Source organism: Pongo abelii, chromosome 12 (genome assembly GCF_028885655.2).
Source record: "Pongo abelii isolate AG06213 chromosome 12, NHGRI_mPonAbe1-v2.0_pri, whole genome shotgun sequence".
NCBI lineage: Eukaryota > Metazoa > Chordata > Mammalia > Primates > Hominidae > Pongo > Pongo abelii.
This window is the reverse complement of record NC_071997.2, coordinates 106,004,775-106,023,443: the sequence shown is the minus strand read 5'-3', so window position 1 is coordinate 106,023,443 and position 18,669 is coordinate 106,004,775. Positions and strand designations below refer to the sequence as shown.

At 52.5% G+C, this 18,669-nt stretch overlaps 1 protein-coding gene across 2 annotated transcripts; it reads left to right on the top strand.

Annotated features, from left to right (window-relative positions):
• The first annotated feature begins 416 nt into the window (after window positions 1-416).
• On the top strand, window positions 417-18,076 carry SLC35F6 (solute carrier family 35 member F6). Of its 2 annotated transcripts, NM_001131106.1 has the most exon segments (6): window positions 454-576; window positions 11,088-11,160; window positions 11,882-12,053; window positions 12,304-12,516; window positions 13,212-13,322; window positions 14,886-18,014. In NM_001131106.1, coding segments are annotated over 6 exon segments (1,116 nt in total). In that variant the 5' UTR covers window positions 454-499; the 3' UTR covers window positions 15,356-18,014.
• The last annotated feature ends 593 nt before the right edge of the window (window positions 18,077-18,669 follow it).

The following is an 18,669-nucleotide window of genomic DNA, read 5'->3' as shown; positions in this document are numbered from 1 at the left end:
TGAGGTCGGGAGTTCGAGACCAGCCTGGCCAACATGGTGAAGCTCTGTCTCTACTAAAAATACAAAAAATTAGCTGGGCGTGGTGAAGGGCGCCTGTAATCCGAGCTATTCGGGAGGCTGAAGCAGGAGAATCGCTTGAACCCAGGAGGCGGATGTTGCAGTGAGCCGAGATCATGCCATTGCACTCCAGCCTGGGCGACAGAGTGAGACTCCTTCTCAAAAAAATAGAAAAAAGAAACCCAAAAAAGGGGGGGAGAGCGAGGAAGAAAAGAAAAAAAAATTGGAAGGCCTGGGCCGTGATTTGCCAGGGCCACGGCTTGGCCACCAAAGCGCTCCAGGACGACTCTGCAGAGCGCGGGCACCGTGGCTCAGGCGCGCTCCCCGGGGGCGGAGCGAGCGGGAGGGGTCACGTGACGCCCGGCCCGGAAGCGCTCGCGCCGGAGACCCCGGGTGACGGGCCCGGCGCCGCTAACTGGACGGAACCCCAGCGTCCGCCGACATGGCCTGGACCAAGTACCAGCTGTTCCTGGCCGGGCTCATGCTCGTTACCGGCTCCATCAACACGCTCTCGGCAAAGTGAGTCTGGGCCCTGCCGGGCGTGCGGGCCCTGCCGGGCGTGCGGACCCTGGCGACCCCCGCTCTCGTTCTACGCCTTCCCCCTTCTTGGCCCTGCCCTCCCGGCTTCTCCTGCTTTCCCACTTGCTCCGGTCAGTTCGCGTGCTTTATGACCACCCAAGGGATGCGAGGCCCGGGGAAATGCGGAGCGGGGCTGCGCCCCGGGCGGGGGGATCCGAGCCCCGGCTTTGATTTGCTGTACAGCCTCCGCCCCTGTTTCCACATCTTTTAACAGGAGGGTTGGCCGATTCCTTTCCGCGGCCCTTCCAGTGCTGGCGTCCAAGCCTGAGCACCTCCCTCCACGAGCTGGGAGAGACCCCAGGACTTGTGCACATGAGCCGCAGTAGTGGCTGTGCAGGCCGAGTGACCCAGTGAGCGTGGAGGCCTCAAGCGGCAGACAGGGAGGTGCCGCACGGCCCTTCAAGGATGAGGGGTTAGAGCTGCGTCTTGAAGCTTAGGTGGGATTTCGGAATGTGTCTGAGACTTTAAGGCAAGGAAAGTCTACGGAAAGGCCAGATCAAAGTCGATTGTAACCAGCATCAAATGCCCAGGTTAGATTTTCTCCCATAATCAGAAAAGTGCATTTGAGCTGGGGAATGACGTGTTGAAAGTGATATGATTGACTCAATGACATGAAGAGTCGTTTGGTGCAGGAAAAACCACTCCAAGGCTGCTGCATAGCAGATGAGGGGAACTAGGAGGTGGCAGTGAGAAGAGAAAGGAAGGGACAACTGGTGGCAGAGACCAGGTGCCGAATGGCCACAGGCCTGACCCACATGAGCAAGAAACAAGGATCACTCCAGGGTTTCTGCCTGGGAGAAGAGAAGTGCCATTAACTCAGACAGAGAGGGCAAGTGGCCAGTTCAGCTCTGATGTATGGGGGTGAGACAGGGGGGACAGTTCCCAGGAGGTTAGGGACTAAGGACCCAGGGCAGTCATGAGGCTGAGGGACAGGGCCTAGCCTCGCCTCTGTTGTGGGCAGGATGGCATTTCTTTGTCTCTCTCTGTCTCCATCTCAGGGCAGGGCCTTCCTGCCCCTCCTTTTCTTGTTGCCCAGGCTGGAGTGCAATGGCACGATCTCGGCTTACTGCAACCTCCACCTCCTGGGTTCAAGCGATTCTCCTGCCTCAGCCTCCTGAGTAGCTGAGGTTACAGGCATGCGCCACCACGTCCGGCTAATTTTTGTATTTTTAGTAGAGATGGGGTTTCTCCATGTTGGTCAGGCTGGGCTTGAACTCCCAACCTCAGGTGATTCGCCGCCTCGGTCTCCCAGAGTGCTGGGATTACAGGTGTGAGCCACAGTGCCCGGCCCCTGCCCCTCCTTTTCACCATAAGAGCTGCAGTGCCCATTGGCCTTTGTCTGAAATAATACCAAATTACATGGAGAACAGTGGACATTGGCCCTCTCCAAGTTAGACCTCATGTCCATCTGGGCCCTGTCAGGCTCCAGAGCGAGGTGGGATTGGTGTGGTGTGGAAAAGCTCTCATCAGGAGCTTTTCCACTCTGAAGGTGGTGTTCCAGGTCCCCTGGGTTTTCTATCTTGCTTCACACTTTGAGAAACTGTGAGCCTTTTAAAGGGAAATGGCCATTTCTTATTCATTTTTGAGGCATTTATACCTAGCAAACTCCATCAGTGGTATGAAAAGTGCCTCATCAGGCATGTATAAGGTACCTACGGTGTGTGAAGGAAGGAGACAGAAGTGACCAAAAGGCGATCCCTGCCTTTGAGATGCCTGGAATCTGAGGTGGAGGAGACAGACGTGTACGCACAGGGCAGTCACAGTGTTCTCCCTTCCCCAAACGGTGGGCACAGTCAGTGGAGTCCTGGGTGAGCCCCACCTGTTCCTCTGGTTCACCTCTGGCCAACTGTGCCTTGTGGAGAACTGCTAGCTTCCCGGGCCTTGCATCCTCCTGAGGATCACTTCTCATGCTGAATCCTTAGCTGTTCAGAGGCCCCAGCCTGAGGGCTCCCATCTCAGGATCTGAACGCAGCAAAGCAAGTCTTCTGTTCTGTCATGCCAGCCAGGGCCTCTGTCAAGTGCTTAGAGAGCGGATTTAAGTCCACCAGGGCTGCTGCCCACAAGGAGAATCCAGATTGCCAGTTACTGCTGGGGTAGACTGTGCTAACTCACCTCCTTCCTTAGAAAACTCCAAACCAGTCAGGTAGGAAGCTTAGAGATCCTCAATCCCAGAAGGCGTCACCTTTAAAGGCTGCCTGAGAGTCAGGAAAGAGGCTCCCAGGTGACAGACCCAACTTTTGGTCCTGTCCCCTGCCTGACAGCTGGTGTGGGGCCTCTCAGGATCCTCCCACCCCAAGACGGGCCCCCAAATTGGACCCTAAACAGTGTTCTAAGGTCAAACCACAAGAAGGGATACTCTTAGGGAGAAAGAACATGTGGGAGCAGCTGCATGCACCCCGATGTGAAGTATGGATTTGAAATCACATTTCTGGCCCGGCATGGTGGCTTACGCCTGTCATCCCAGCACTTTGGGAGGCAGAAGCGGATGGATCACTTGAGGTCAGGAGTTTGAGACCAGCCTGACCAATATGGTGAAACTGCATCTCTACTAAAAACACAAAAATTAGCCGGGTGTGGTAGTGTGCACCTGTAGTCCCAGCTACTCGGGAGGCTGAGACAGGAGAATTGCTTGAACCCGGGAGGCGGAGGTTGCAATGAGCCAAGATTGCACCACTGCCCTCCAACCTGGGTGACAAAGAGTGAGACTCGGTCTCAAAAAAAAAAAAATAAAAGGAAATCACATTTTTGACCCACGATTTCCAGCAGGCACAGACAGACAAGCATGTGCTGACAACTAGCAGAAGCATCTCATGCATAAAGAGCACCTCTCATGCCCCAGGCCCTGCTCTACCCTTTCATGTGTGAACTCAGGGAATTCTCATAACCACCCTATCAGGCAAAGATGGGGGCTGATATCCCTGTATAAGGAAACTGAGGTAGGAAATTATTTGCCCAAGTTCAACTTAGCTACTAAGTGGCAGAGTTTATAGTTGAGCCAGCATGGTCTGGCTCTAGCATCCATGCTCTTAACCACCACTGGAGGGTGTGGCTGGGGACTTCTCCAGTCATTTTAGGGTCATTTAGAGTTGTTAAAAGCATAGAAATCATCCAGTCTAATCCCCACAATTTGCAAAGGAGGCCTCAGGAGAAGTTTCTTTCTGTGATTCAACTGTTTGGTGTCTGAATGAAGGCTGGAACCCAGGCCTCAGGACTTTAAGTCCTGTTCTTTTATGACTGTGATACCCCAAAGTCCCTCCTTCCTGGGGGTTTCCTCTCACAGCTCCCCAGGCCAGGACAGACAAGCCTGTGCTTGTGGAAGTTGTAAACCTGTAAGTGGCATCTGCCCTCCCAGCCTTTGATGTGCCCTCTCTCCAGGACTGGGCGGCAAGCCTCTCAGCCAGCCCAGAGACACTGCTGACAGGGTCCTCCCGCTGTCCTCTCGCTGGAGTCCAGGCCACTCGAGGTTCAGACTGACAGCCTATGGTTGTCTCTGGCAGTTTCTTGGCCTGTGACAAGAGTGATGTTTCCCTTCCCAGGTTCTTGGGAGGATGACAGGCAGTGGATGAGGAAGCACATCTGAGCACGTGCTGCCTGCTGTGCTGGGGCCGCAGATCAGCTTTCCTCTCTGCAGGCTCAGCAGGCTTTGGGAGACTGCCACCAGCCATGCTGGCCCTGTGGCCCCATCCCTGGGTCCTGGCAGGCGGCCCCTCCCTGTGAAGTGGCTTCTTCTTTCCCTGGCTGTTTTCTCAAAACCTCCTCACTAGCATCTTCTGTCGATCATCTTCTTTAGGCCAAGCCATTTCTGTCTGCCTGAGCCAGTGCCCCATCCGCAAGTACTCATGTCAGAACCCCAGTCTCCTGAATCCAACTGAGGTTCTACATATGAAGAGCCGGGGTCAACTGGGCACTGTGGCTCCAGCCTGTAATCCCAGCACTTTGGGAGGCTGAGGTGGGATGATCATTTGAGCCCAGGAGTTCCAGATCAGCCTGGACAACATAGGGAGACCTCGTTCTCTACAAATAATAATAGTAAATAATTAATTAATAGAGCCAGGGTCAAGTAGATGCTCACTAAGTAAGTCTCAGCTCCCCTCCTAAGTTCTGCAGGCTGTAGGGCCCTCCCAGCCAGGCAGAGATATGAGCCTGACTTCCTTTCATGCCCAGGCCAGGGACCCTGCCAAGAAAGTGGCAGGAAGCCTGGAAACCACTAGGCCTCTACTAGAGAAGAGCTGTTCGCTCTTCTTCTGTGTCCTTTCTGTGCCAGCTCCAATGTTTGCCCTTGGCAGCTGCCCCCACCACCCTTGGGTTCCATGAACTGGCGTGGGATAATTGCTTCAAAGGGGTTGTTGGGCCAGCTTGTGGAAGCCTTAACTCAGGAGGACAGTGTAGTAGAGTGGGAAGTTCATGAGGCTTGGGAGCTGGGGAATAGATGAGCCACTGGACCTCTCTGAGCCTCAGTTTTCTCATCTGTAAAATGGACTTGGTGATCCCTGCCATACCTTCTTCCTGGACACTGAAGATCTACTGAGGAAGGTTTCTTTTTTTTTTTGAGACAGAGTCTGGCTCTGTCACCCCAGGCTGGAGTGCAGTGGTGTGATCTCAGCTCACTGCAAGCTCCGCCTCCTGGGTGCCCGCATTCTCATGCCTCAGCCTCCTGAGTAATTGGGACTACAGGTGCCTGCCATCATGCCCGGATAATTTTTTTGTATTTTTTTAGTAGAGACAGGGTTTCATGGTGTTAGCCAGGATGGTCTCTATCTCCTGACCTCGCCTATCTCAGCCTCCCAAAGTGCTGGGATTACAGGCGTGAGCCACTGCGCCCAGCCTTTTTTTTTTTTTTTTTTTTTTTTAAAGACACAGTCTCTCTCTGTTGCCCAGGCTAGAGTGCAATGGTGCCATCTCGGCTCACTGCAGCCTTGAGCCATCCTTCCACCTCAGCCTCCCAAGTAGATGGGACCACAGACACCCGCCACCATGCCCACCTAATTTTTGTATTTTTTGTAGAGACAGCGTCTTGCCATGTTTCCTAGGCTGGTCTCAAACTCCTGGGCTCAAGCAATCCACCTGTCTCAGCCTCCCAAAGTGTTGGGATTACAGGCATGCACCACCACACCCAGCTTAAGGAAAGTTTTCTAGTCCATAGAGATGAGAGGGCTCACCATTGTCACCTCAGGAGCCAGGGCCACCTGCTGTGGCACCCCAGAGAGTGGAGAAGCCTTGGCCCTTCTGTAGGTCACAGGCAGGAGAAAGAAGGGGACTTACTGGGCTTGACAAGCTGGGGACACAAAAGGAAGTGGCAGAGATTCGGGAATGGCCACAGCTAATCTGCCCAAGCCAGCCCCATCGCCACTTCCTCAGTCTATTTTCGCCACCACCGCTCACGTGGACGTGCACACCTCCCAGAATGCTGAGCTTTGAGTTTGGGCCTGGCCATGCTAGGGAGTGACTCACCACCCAGCACGGAAAGCCCACTCCCCAGCCTGCCCGCCAAAAGGAGTGGCCTCAGCTTGTCCCCGCTAGGGCCCTTCGGGCCTCCTGCCCTGGAAGTCATCTCCCCTAGAATACAGTGTCTGCGGAGAAGACAGGCCCACCTGCTGGGCTGCCCCTCTCCTCCCACCAGCTAGGGGAGCAGGAACTCAGAGGAGAGCTTCAGAGCGTCAGGGAGGGGGCGCATGACTGCCTGCTGAGCTTCCAGTGTACTGGCCCTGTCTCAACATCTGAGGAGCTGCGAGCCCCTCGAGCCCTCTCTGGCCCCTGGGTTCCTGTTTGTCAAATAAGGAGTTTCGTTCAGCTGATGGCTGAGTTTCTTCTGTTTCAGCATTGTGGCTTTGTGAACTGCAGGGACAACAGCCTGAGGTCCCTCCAGCCACCTCTGCCTCAGCCAGCAGGACAGGTTCCAGACGTTTTTCCAGTAGCTTTCAGGCTGAAGCGGAGCTGGGGCCATGTTGACCCCAACATGGGGGAGATGGCTTCTGCTCAGTGAAGGGAAAGGAGAAGGGGCAGAAAATGAGTTTTGCTGAATACCTGCCATGTGCCAGGTCATGTATATATCCTTATATCATGTATTGCTTCTGACAGTTTGTCAGTGTTGGTATGATTACCCTGTAACTTGTCCAACCTGTGGGACTCAAAACTCTGGGTTTTCTCTGTATTCTGCCTTTTCTGAGTATAAATTCAAGCAAGGTTTGACCCTGGATCTGCCTTAAGCCTCAGAGTCCCCATCTAAAATGAGGATCCTTGTTGTAAGGCTTAACGGGACAGCCCGCATGAAGTATCCTATGAATTGTGCATTTAAGGAAACATGGGCTGAGTGCAGTGGCTCACACCTGTAATCCCAGCACTTCGGGAGGCTGAGGCAGGTCAATCTCTTGAGGCCAGGAGTTCGAGACCAGCCTGGGCAGCATAAACAAGGCCCCATCTTTACAAAAAATACAAAAATTAGCCGGGCATGGTGGCCCATGCCTGTAGTCCCAGCTACTCAGGAGGCTGAGGTGAGAGGATCACCTGAGCCTTGGGAGGCTGAGGCTGTAGTGAGCCATGATTGTGCCACTGCACTCCAGCCTGGGCGACAGAGTAATGCCCTGTCTGAAAAAACAAAACAAAAAGACAAACGTTGTTGGCCGGACGCAGAGGCTTATACCTGTAATCCCATCACTTTGGGAGATCGATACGGGTGGATCACTTGAGGTCAGGAGTTCGAGACCATCCTGGCCAACATGGTGAAACTCTGTCTCTACAAAAAATATAAAAATTAGCTGGGCATGTTGGTGGGTGCCCGTAATCCCAGCTACTTGGGAGGCTAAGGCAGGAGAATCACTTGAACCTAGAAAGCAGAGGTTGCAGTGAGCCAAGATCGCGTCGCTACACTCCAGCCTGGGTGACAGAGGGAGGCTCCGTTTCAAAAAAAAACAAGAACAAAAACAAAAGACAACAAACAACAAACGTTGTGAAGAACTGACAGCAAAGTGCTGCCCACCTTAGGGGTCACTGCTGTCATCCCCAGGCAAACTGGGGCTGGATTTTTGTTCTAGCCTGTGAGGCTGGGGTCTTTCTGATTCTGCGCCAGGAGTCGAAACCTGTCTCCAATCCAGGATGAGAAGCCTGGCTTTCTGCCCCAAGGTACCTGCAGGCCTGAGCATCTCAGGCTGGGCAAGGCAGCCCATGCTGCTGACACCCAATCCCTTGGGCTGTCAGCCTACCCCAGGCCCTCAGATACAAAGAGATTCCGTTTCCCCAGCCGGGAGCACTGCCAGCCAGGCCTGTCTAGGCAGACCTACCCGTGGAGAAAGCGAAGACAACCCCTGTGGGAGGTGGGGAGCTCAGCACCAGCCCTACAGTCAGCTCCCCAAGAAGCGCCCCAACCTTGGGGAAGGACAGGCCCCGAGGGGTTTCCCCTATGGACCAACTTGTTCTACCAGCAGGGGGCCCTCAGACTCAGGTGGGAAGTAGGACTCATGGAAACATGGCCTCAGCTTCCATACCTGCCCCCTACAGACAAAAATTATAATAAAATAAATAATAATCCTTGCCTGAAGCTTCTGGTCGACCTTCATGGACCTGGCAATAGCTCCCTTGTCCCTCCTAGAGGAGACTTGGCTCCTGGCCTGGGGATTCCCATCTCTCTGACTTCACTTGCTCTGGGCAGTTGTCTCTGTGCTCTTGGTAAGGCTTGACCTCTTCTCTCTTCCTTGCTTTGCCTCTGTTTCACTCAGTTGCCTTATGCAGGCCTTCTCAGGGGGCTCTATCTGCAAAAGCAAGACTGGGTTTGAGAGCAGCCCTGCTGGGTCTGTGGCCCTTACCCACGTTCCATGTCCTGTCCTGGCCAGGGATCCAAGAGCCAACAGCATATCAGGCAGAAATTAGGCACCATGGGTGCAGTGGCTCATGCCTATAATCTCAGCAACTCAGAAGGCTGAGACGGGAGGATTGCTTGAGCCCAGGAGTTCAAGACCAGCCTGGGCAACGTAGTGAGACCCTCTCTCTAAAAAAAAAAAGAGAAAGAAATGAGACTCCAGCCCATGAGGTCAGGTGTTTCCTGACCTGGGGTGGAGGCTTCCCCAGCTCCCAGACTCCCTGTTCCATAGCAGGCGCTTTCTTTGCCCCACTGGTACTGGGACTGGTTACAGCCTGGTCCCCAAGCCATGCCAGGCTCCAGGTTTCTCTCTGCCTTCTAAACAGTTCTGTCCGAACTTCTCCCTTCAACTCTCCTTTGCCCCTGCCATTCCCAAGAACCACAAGCAATCTTAACTACCCCTCTTTCTCCACATCTCCAGGAGCTGGTGGGGTCTCTCACTGTGGAATAGGTTTGCCATAGCCCTGTTTTCTTCCTCAAACTCAGAGGCATATAGAGAAGCCAAAGCTGGACAGGGACTTTGTCAAACCTAGACCCTAACTGCGGCACAACCAGTGGCACATGCTCTGGGCACTGCGGGGGAGGTACAGGAACCAGAGGACTCCCCCGCCCTTTGGGAGCTGAGGCTCGCTACAGAGATGAACCAATGGCAGTGCAGGGCTGTGCACTGCAATCTGACTGCCCTGGAAAGACATTTCAAGGAAAGGCATTTAATAAAAAGAAGTCCCGAGTCTTGCACTTTAGAGACATCCACTGCCTATGCAGGGTATGCTGCAGTGGGAGCAGGTCGGTGGCCCACAGGAAACGGCTCTGGGTGGGTGTTGACTTCAGTCAGCACATGATGTGACTGATGCATTTGGAGCTGTGTCAACGAACCCAGGGTGTCAACATGAGGGAGGGGCCACGCCTTGCTAGCCTCAGTCTGGGCCAGATCACATGCTCTTGGCTCTGAGCCTGGGTACACCAGAGTACTTCCAGAAGTCGGTGGCCAGGGGTGAAAGGTTAGGAGAGGCTGGAGCTGTTTAGCCAGGAGATGAGAAGATTCAGAAGAAGGTCAACAAGTCCACAGATACCTAAAGGGCTTTCAAATGAAAGATTAGACAAGACTCCACAGACCTAACCAAGCCCAGCAAAGATGAAATTCAAGACAGAGAATTTTCATGCACAGATGGCAGACAGTTCAGAGTGATTGGTGGTTAAGCTGCCCAAAGCACTATGCCGCAAAGGATTCTGGGCTTGTGTCTAGGCTCATCGGGGAAGTATGTCATAATCAGTCATCACCATCTGCCAGGTGCTGACTGGGAGGTCATGCCATGAGTGTGATGTCTTTGCCACTTGCTTGAAAGTCAGCATTAGAAAGATCTTCCAAACCATTCAGGCTCTTTGAAGGTGAGCAGGTGGTCTGTATTAAGTGGTCATTTCCCAGGGCCCAAATACTCCTGTAGACCAGAGGTTCTTGATATTTTTCATGCCATGGGACTCTTTGACAGTCTGGCACAGCCTATGGACCTCTTCTTACAGTAATGTTTTAAGACGTGTAAATAAGACCAAGGATTGGGCCGGGCGCGGTGGCTCACGCCTGTAATCCCAGCATGTTGGGAGCGAGGAGGGCAGTTCACAAGGTCAGGAGATCGAGACCATCCTGGCTAACACGGTGAAACACCGTCTCTACTAAAAATACAAAAAAAAATTAGCCAGGCGTGGTGGCGGGCACCTGTAGTCCCAGCTGCTCTGGAGGCTGAGGCAGGAGAAGGGCGTGAACCCAGGAGGCGGAGCTTGCAGTGAGCCGAGATCTTGCCACTGCACTCCAGCCTGGGCGACAGGGTGAGACTCCATTAAAAAAAAAAAAAAAACCAACGATTACAAAAGAAGTCAATTAAATTGAAATACAGTTATCAAACACTTAAAAAAGCAAATTTGTGATACAGTAATATATATAGGTATGCTTTTTTTTTTTTTTTTTTTTTTTTTTTTTTGAGACAGGATCTTGCTCCATCACCCAGGCTGGAGTGTGGTGGTGCAATCTTGGCTCACTTCAGCCTCTGCCCCCCAGGTTCAAGTGAGTCTCATGCCTCAGCCTCCTGAGTAGCTGGGATTACAGGCTTGCACCACCACGCCTGGCTAATTTTTGTATTTTTAGTAGAGACAGGGTTTCACCATGTTGGCCAGGCTGGTCTCGAACTCCTGACGTCAAGTGATCCACCCACCTCGGCCTCCCAAAGTGCTGGGATTACAGGCGTGAGCCACTGCGCCCAGCTATATAGAAATGCTTTCTACTACATTAAGTTATAAGTGGGTCTGACTACTGTAATTTTCATGAGTGATGAGTGTAAATGATACCTCACGATATATACAATGACTATAATGTGAGCATGAGAGTATCTGTAATTTCTATGCATTACAGAGGCACAGACACAGTAACTTGAGGAAATGCCAAGTTAAAACTCCTTGAGGTGAAGACTGGCCCCTTTGAGAGGGAGCCGCACTCTGGGGCCGAATCACCCAGGTCTGAGCCTCTTGACATTGAGAGGTGTGAGCCTCTTCACTAGCACCAGGGCAGGATGCTTCCAGGGTCTGACCTTCCCTCTCTCTCCTACAGATGGGCGGACAATTTCATGGCCGAGGGCTGCGGAGGGAGCAAGGAGCACAGCTTCCAGCATCCCTTCCTCCAGGTATCTGGCCCTGACCCTCCTACTTCCTGTCTCCCAGGCCTCAGACCAGGCGCCACCCCCACCCATGAGGCCAGGCTGTTTCCTGACCTAGGAGTGGAGGCGTCTCCTGCTCCCAGAAGAGCCATCCACTTCTCTCTTTCCCTCCCCAGAGCAGAATCCAAGGTCTAGAAGAGGGCAAAGAGCACCATCCTCTGTGAAAGTCCTGGCAAGTGGTTATGTCCTCACCACATCCAAGTCAGGACACGTGGAAAACATCAACCCTAGTGACAAAAGTCGGCTCTCTATCCACTGGGATCCCAGACCCCAATTGGGACAGGGCAGATACCATAAATGGAAGACACTATTTGTTGAACTGAGAATCAGGAGACTCAAATGTCAGCCCCAGCTCTACCAGCAACTTGCTTTGTGGCCTTAACATAAGTCTTTGAGCCTCTCTTGGGTCTAGGTTTCTCCACCTGCGATTTGACTAGGGGTTGGCCTAGATGGATGGTTTTCAGAAAGGGCTCTGCACAGCCTTAGGGTTCATCAGGATGTATGGGGGCTTTGGGGCAGACCTAGGAGGCTGTCTCTAGCCTCCATGGCAGCTCTGCATTTGTCTATTGTACATATTGGGGTTCTGGGTAAGCTCTTGTTTGACAGAAGTTTGCATTAAAAAAAATAGTTAAAGATGATCCCCAAGATCCCTTCCAGCTCTGAAGTCCTTGGGTTTTCATCCCTGCAGGCAGTGGGCATGTTCCTGGGAGAATTCTCCTGCCTGGCTGCCTTCTACCTCCTCCGGTGCAGAGCCACAGGGCAATCAGACTCCAGCGTAGACCCCCAACAGCCTTTCAACCCTCTTCTTTTCCTGCCCCCAGCGCTCTGTGACATGACAGGGACCAGCCTCATGTATGTGGGTGAGTAACCAGGCCAGGCTGAGAAGGGATCAGGGGAAGCTGTGGCTGAAGGCGCTGCTGGTGAAACAGCCCCATGCCACCCACCTCCACTTCATCCCACCATTCCCCCAGACTTCACACGCACAGGCACGCAGGCAGGACTGATCGAGCACTTACTATGACCTTGGCATGTCTCTATCACCAAAGACCCCTTAGTGACAGATGGCCTTCGCCTTGGGAAGCTAACTGTAATTTGTTTCTCCTTTCCTAGCTCTGAACATGACCAGTGCCTCCAGCTTCCAGATGCTGCGGGGTGCAGTGATCATATTCACTGGCCTGTTCTCAGTTGCCTTCCTGGGCAGGAGGCTTGTGCTGAGCCAGTGGCTGGGCATCCTAGCCACCATCGCAGGGCTGGTGGTCGTGGGCCTGGCTGACCTCCTGAGCAAGCACGACAGTCAGCACAAGCTCAGCGAAGTGATCACAGGTGCGGCCAGGGGTAGGGACACGGGGCTGCCCTATCCTGCCCTGTCCTCCTTGGGAGCCCAGCACAGACTCATACAAGCTCTGCCATGTGCCATATGCCAGGCCCTGGGTGAGGCGGGTAGCTCTGGAGGTGATGGATAGAATGTAGGGAAGACTGCAAAGGGATGTGGCTCCACCAAGGATGAGTGGCAGGCCGGGCAGGGCGAGGGGCTGGCTTGTCCTTTGATACAAATGCAGACATGCAAACTACTGGATTTGGGAGTGGAAAGGAACGGGTGCTTACCAAGTGCCCAGCCTGGTGCTGAGCACTGTGTGTTCATCATCACAGTGACTCCCACAGGCCCCAAAGGGATGCATCACAGCCCATTTTACAATGAAGTGACTGTCCTGGGTCACTTAGGGTCAGGATCAACCAAGAAATGTCTATCTCAAAACCTGTTGCTTCTTGAAAGACCTGCGTCATACCCCGTGGGGCAGCTCTTAGACACAGGCAGGCCTCTGGGACCTTAGCCTGGCGCTGCTGGCATGCCCCTCAGGGACCAGGGAACCAGGGACAGGCAGTGGTGACTGTGCCTGTGAACTATAGGGAGCCCTGCAGAGGTCAGGGGCTGGCATGTTCTGTCCCTGTGGCCATGCTCTCCTGGCCCCCAGCCCCAGTGCAGCCCTGTTCTCATCTGGGTCCCTCCTTCCCCACAGGGGACCTGTTGATCATCATGGCCCAGATCATCGTCGCCATCCAGATGGTGCTAGAGGAGAAGTTCGTCTACAAACACAATGTGCACCCACTGCGGGCAGTTGGCACTGAGGGTGTGTGTGGGCACAGGGGCCTGGAAGGAGTGGGGTAGAAGGGAGCATGGAGAGCTGAGCACAGGACAAGGTGCCCGGGTTCACTTGTAGGGGGTGAACTTCCTGCCCCCCCTTGCCTTCCAGATGTGTTTTGGCAAGTCTTCTGACACCTGCTGTGCCAGGAACTAGAGGAGACCAAGGACAGAGATGAATGAGCTGCAAGCCCTTCAGAGGAGGTGACCAGCAGGAAGAAAGGGCAGTCAGTGAATTTAAGTTTGGACCACTTGTGCTCAACTGATGTCTCATTGGCCATGCCTATCTGAGTCTCTCAGGACAAGGGAGGGTGGCATTCGAGCTGCAAATTTCAACAGGCAGTAGTAGGAGCAACTCCAAACAGAGCAAAGGCACGGGGGACTGGATGTGAATTTGAAAACCAGTGAGGAATAATTTTGAGTGTAGCCGGGTGCGGTGGCTCATGCCTGTAATCCTAGCACTTTGAGAGGCCAAAGCGGGTGGATCACTTGAGGTCAGGTGTTTGAAACCAGCCTGCCCAACATGGCAAAACCCCGTCTCTAAAAAAAATACAAAAATTAGCTGGGCGTGGTGGCGCATGCCTGTTGTCCCAGCTACTCAGGAGACTGAGACAGGAGAATCGCTTGAACTGGGGGAGCAGAAGCTGCAGCAAGCCGAGATTGCACCACTGCATTCCAGCCTCGGCAACAGAACGAGACTCCATCTCAAAAAATAATAATAATTTGAGCGCAGTATAGGTTTGATGTTGGGGAAATAATCAGGAATTAAGTAGGTCAGGGTCATGTCATTAGAGAACTTTACCATCAGGCAAGTAGATTTAGACTTTAAATGACAGGGAGGAATCTCTGAAAGTTTTTGAGCAGGGAAGTAACTATCAAAATTATGAGATTAGCAAGATAGAGCTGTGCTTTCAAAGAATGGCCTGGGGGCTAGTGCCTGTTGGGGAGCAGCTCTTGTCTGGCCCCCAGTGAGCTGAGGGACTTAGGCAGAATGTGAATCAGTATGTCACCGAGCATGCAGTCTATTTCCATTCATTTCTGTTTTCTAGCAAGACCTTAATGAGTGAAGCAGTGCATGGACTTACCTTCTGGCACAAGCTCCTTGTCACAGACCAGTAACACACTGAACTAGAAAGCTGTGTTTTTCCAAACTTGTGAAAATAATGTAGTCAGTTGCAGCTGGCAGTTCTTTGTTTAAATGAATAGAATTTTTAAATATCAGAGCATTGTATACTGTAAGGGTAGTTGTTTTTATGAGTGTGTGTGTGTGTGTCCATGAACCTGTGCACACGTGTACTGGGTCACAATATAAAATGTATTTCTTACTCTTGATCCAGTCAAAAAAAACCCTGAGTAAAAGTGGAGAAGGGACAGCTAGAACCCATCTAATAGGCCACAAGCTCCTGATGAGAGACTGAGGGACATGAAAGGAGGGAGCCGGCATGAGGACCACTGGGAGGGAATGACCCGAGATCAGAGGAGGCCAAGTCGGTGGGCTGTGCTGGGGGTCTGGGGGAAGATGGAGAGTGTAACTGTCTCCTCTACTCCCCAGGCCTCTTTGGCTTTGTGATCCTCTCCCTGCTGCTGGTGCCCATGTACTACATCCCTGCCGGCTCCTTCAGTGGAAACCCTCGTGGGACACTAGAGGATGCATTGGATGCCTTCTGCCAGGTGGGCCGACAGCCACTCATTGCCGTGGCACTGCTGGGCAACATCAGCAGCATTGCCTTCTTCAACTTCGCAGGCATCAGCGTCACCAAGGAACTGAGTGCCACCACCCGCATGGTGCTGGACAGCTTGCGCACCGTTGTCATCTGGGCACTGAGCCTGGCACTGGGCTGGGAGGCCTTCCATGCACTGCAGATCCTTGGCTTCCTCATACTCCTTATAGGCACTGCCCTCTACAATGGGCTACACCGTCCGCTGCTGGGCCGCCTGTCCAGGGGCCGGCCCCCGGCAGAGGAGAGCGAGCAGGAGAGACTGCTGGGTGGCAGCCGGACTCCCATCAATGATGCCAGCTGAGGTTCCCTGGAGGTTTCTACTGCCACCCGGGTGCTCCTTCACCCTGAGACTGAGGCCACACAGGCTGGTGGGCCCCAAATGCCCTGTCCCCAAGGCCTCACCCTGTCCGCTCCCTGCAGAACCCCCAGGGCAGCTGCTGCCACAGAAGATAACAACACCCAAGTCCTCTTTTTCTCACTACCACCTGCAGGGTGGTGTTACCCAGCCCCCACAAGCCTGAGTGCAGTGGCAGACCTCAGCTCTCTGGACCCCTCCTACAGCACTAGAGCTAAATCATGAAGTTGAATTGTAGGAATTTACCACCCTAGTGTATCTGAATCATAAACTAGATTATCATAGTTATCTAGTTTATGAGTCATAAGCTAGATTTGATTCTCCAAAGAAGAAAAGTCAGTGAGCAAATTTAAACCAGAACTAAGCATTAAGGTAAAAGGTGGGAATCTAAACTTTTTTTTTTTTTGAGACAGAATCTCGCTCTGTCGCCCAGGCTGGAGTGCAGTGGCACGATCTCAGCTCACTACAACCTCTGCCTCCCAGGTTCAAATGATTCTCCTGCCTCAGCCTCCCGAGTAGCTGGGATTACAGGTGCATAACACCACACCTGGGTAATTTTTATAGAGATGGGGTTTCACCATGTTGGCCAGGCTGGTCTCAAACTCTTGACCTCAGGTGATCTGCCTGCCTCGGCCTCCCAAAGTGCTGGGATTACAGGCGTGAGCCACTGCGCCCAGCCATAACTAAGCATTATGTTTTCTAAAACTTCTAAGATCCTCCCTAAACCCTTCTGGAGGCCTGGGTTTTAGCCCAGACTCTGCCTCAAACTCACTGTAGCTCCCAGCACATTACCCAGTTGCTCTGGGCCTTGGTGTTATGCTCTGGGAAGTAGATGTTGATGCTGTGGCCTTAGTGCCTTCTGGCCCCAGCATTCCACGGGCCTGTGATCTTGACCAACCTGAGCAAACAGTAACAGCCCATCCACTGGAAATACCCCTCTGCCCACAGCACCACCCTTCTGTGCTGTTTTTTTTGTTGTTGTTGTTGTTCTCTTTTGTTTGTTTGTTTCTTCTTTTTGAGACAGAGTCTTGCTCTGTTGCCAGGCTGGAGTGCAGTGGTGTGATCTCAGCTCACTGCAACCTCCCCCTCCCAGGTTCAAGCAATTCCCCGGCCTCAGCCTCCTGAGTAGCTGGCACTACAGGCGTGTGCCACCACACCCGACTAATTTTTTGCATTCTTTAATAGAGACGGGGTTTTGCCATGTTGGCCAGGATGGTCTCGATCTCCTGACCTCATGATCCACCTGCCTCAGCCTCCCAAAGTGCTGGGATTACAGGCATGAGCCACCACGCCCAGCCTTTTTTTTTTTTTTTTTTTTAAGAGACAGGGTCTTGCTCTGTCACCCAGGCACAGCTTACTGCAGCCTTGAACTCCTGGGATCAATCAGTCCTCCTGCCTCAGCCTCCCAAGTAGCTAAGACTAACAGGTATGTACCACCATGCCTGGTTTATTGTTTGTTTGTTTTTTTGCAGAGGTGGGTCTCATTGTGTTGCCCAGGCTGATCTCAAACTCCTGGCCTCAAGCGATCCTCCCATCTCAGCCTCCCAAAGTGCTGGGATTACAGGCCTGAGCCACCACACCTGGGCAACAGAGTGAGACCTGTCCCTGTTTTCCTGCTCTTACTCTCACCTCCGAGGCCTCCTCTGCCTGGGAGAGATTACAGGGAAATTCCAGGCAGCCCTTGTCAATTGTTTTTATGAATTCTTCACCTGCTCCTTTAAAGACAAGGAAACTGAGGCCCAAAGTTCTAAGTTGTTTGGCAAATAAAGTTTCCTACCCTCAGCTCCTGCAGGACCTGGGGGACCCCCAGGTCCAGCAGCCACATGATTCTGTAGCAGACTGGGACCTAGAGCACATCTGGATCTCAGCCCCACCCCTGGTAACCTGCCTGCCTAGAGAACCCCAAGATGACAGACTTCCCAGGATTCTGCCATTTAGAGTAATTCTGGTATCCTCGGCATTGCGTTAAGTTGCTTAACTTTCATTCTGTCTTACGATAGCCTTCAGAGGTGGGAACAGATGAAGAAACCATGCCCCAGAGAAGCTTAAGTGACTTCCTCTTTATGGAGCCAGTATTCCAACCTAGGTTTGCCTGATACCAGACCTGTGGCCCCACCTCCCATGCAGGTCTCTGTGGGGTCTTTGGGATGGATCTCCTAGGGCTGGGCTGGAAGCCTCATGTACTGTTGTCCTCTAGGTAACCACCCTGAAGAGAAGGGGTGGCATCAGGAACCACAGGGAACCGAGCAGCCTTTGGTCCAGTGCTGCTCCTTGGAACAGTTGAGTGTAGCCTCAAACCGTTCTCCTGGGCAGCTCGGTCATAAAACACCGAATGCCTGCCTCAAAATAGCCTCTGAGGGAAGGGAGCTGTTGACAAGTGAAGCCCTCAGGTTGTGTGGGATTCCAGCAGGTTATTACAGCTTGTGGGGGAAGGGAGGGTCCATTCCACCAGCTTTGAATCCCAGGGTCCCCTCAGCTTCACTGGGCCACAGTGTCTGTCCCAGGAAGAAGCAAATGGACAGTGAGGATGACGGAGAGACTACAGCTGCCTTGTCTAAAACCTGGGATCTTAAGAGTGTTATTTTGGCTTTGTTTTTTAAAAAAAGAAAAGGAAAATTGGCAATTGTATTAATCCATTCTCGCATTGCTATAAAGAAATACCTGAGACTGGGTAATTTAATTTATAAAGAAGAGGTTTAATTGGCTCACAGTTCTGCAAGCTATACAGGAAGCATAGTAGCATCTGCTTCTGGGGAGGCCTCAGGAAACTTACAATCATAGTGGAAAGGCAAAGGGGAAGCAGACACATCTTTTTTTAAACAACCAGATCTCACAAGAACACTCTTAAGAGGACAGTACCAAGTGGAATGCTGTTAAACCATTCATGAGAAATTCACCCCCATGATCCAGTCACCTCCCACAGGCCCCACCTCCAAGATTGGGAATTACATTTCAATATGAGATTTGGGTGGGGACACACATCCAAACTATATCAGCAGTATTGGACATTCTTCATGAGAGAGAAGGGGCACAAGAGGATGTCTGGAGCTAGCCTCTAGAATGTTGGTGTGGAAAATCTCTCCAATGTTTGAAAAGCATACCAGTTACCTAGTCTTCCATTCATTGTTCAAATGAAGAAACCCAAAAAGCAGAAGGGACTTCCCAAGGGTCACACAGTCAGTTAACAGGCAAAAGCCAGATATCCTGGTTCTCAGTCCTTGCCTGTCCCATTCTGCCACAGATACTGCAGCCAGAGGCCA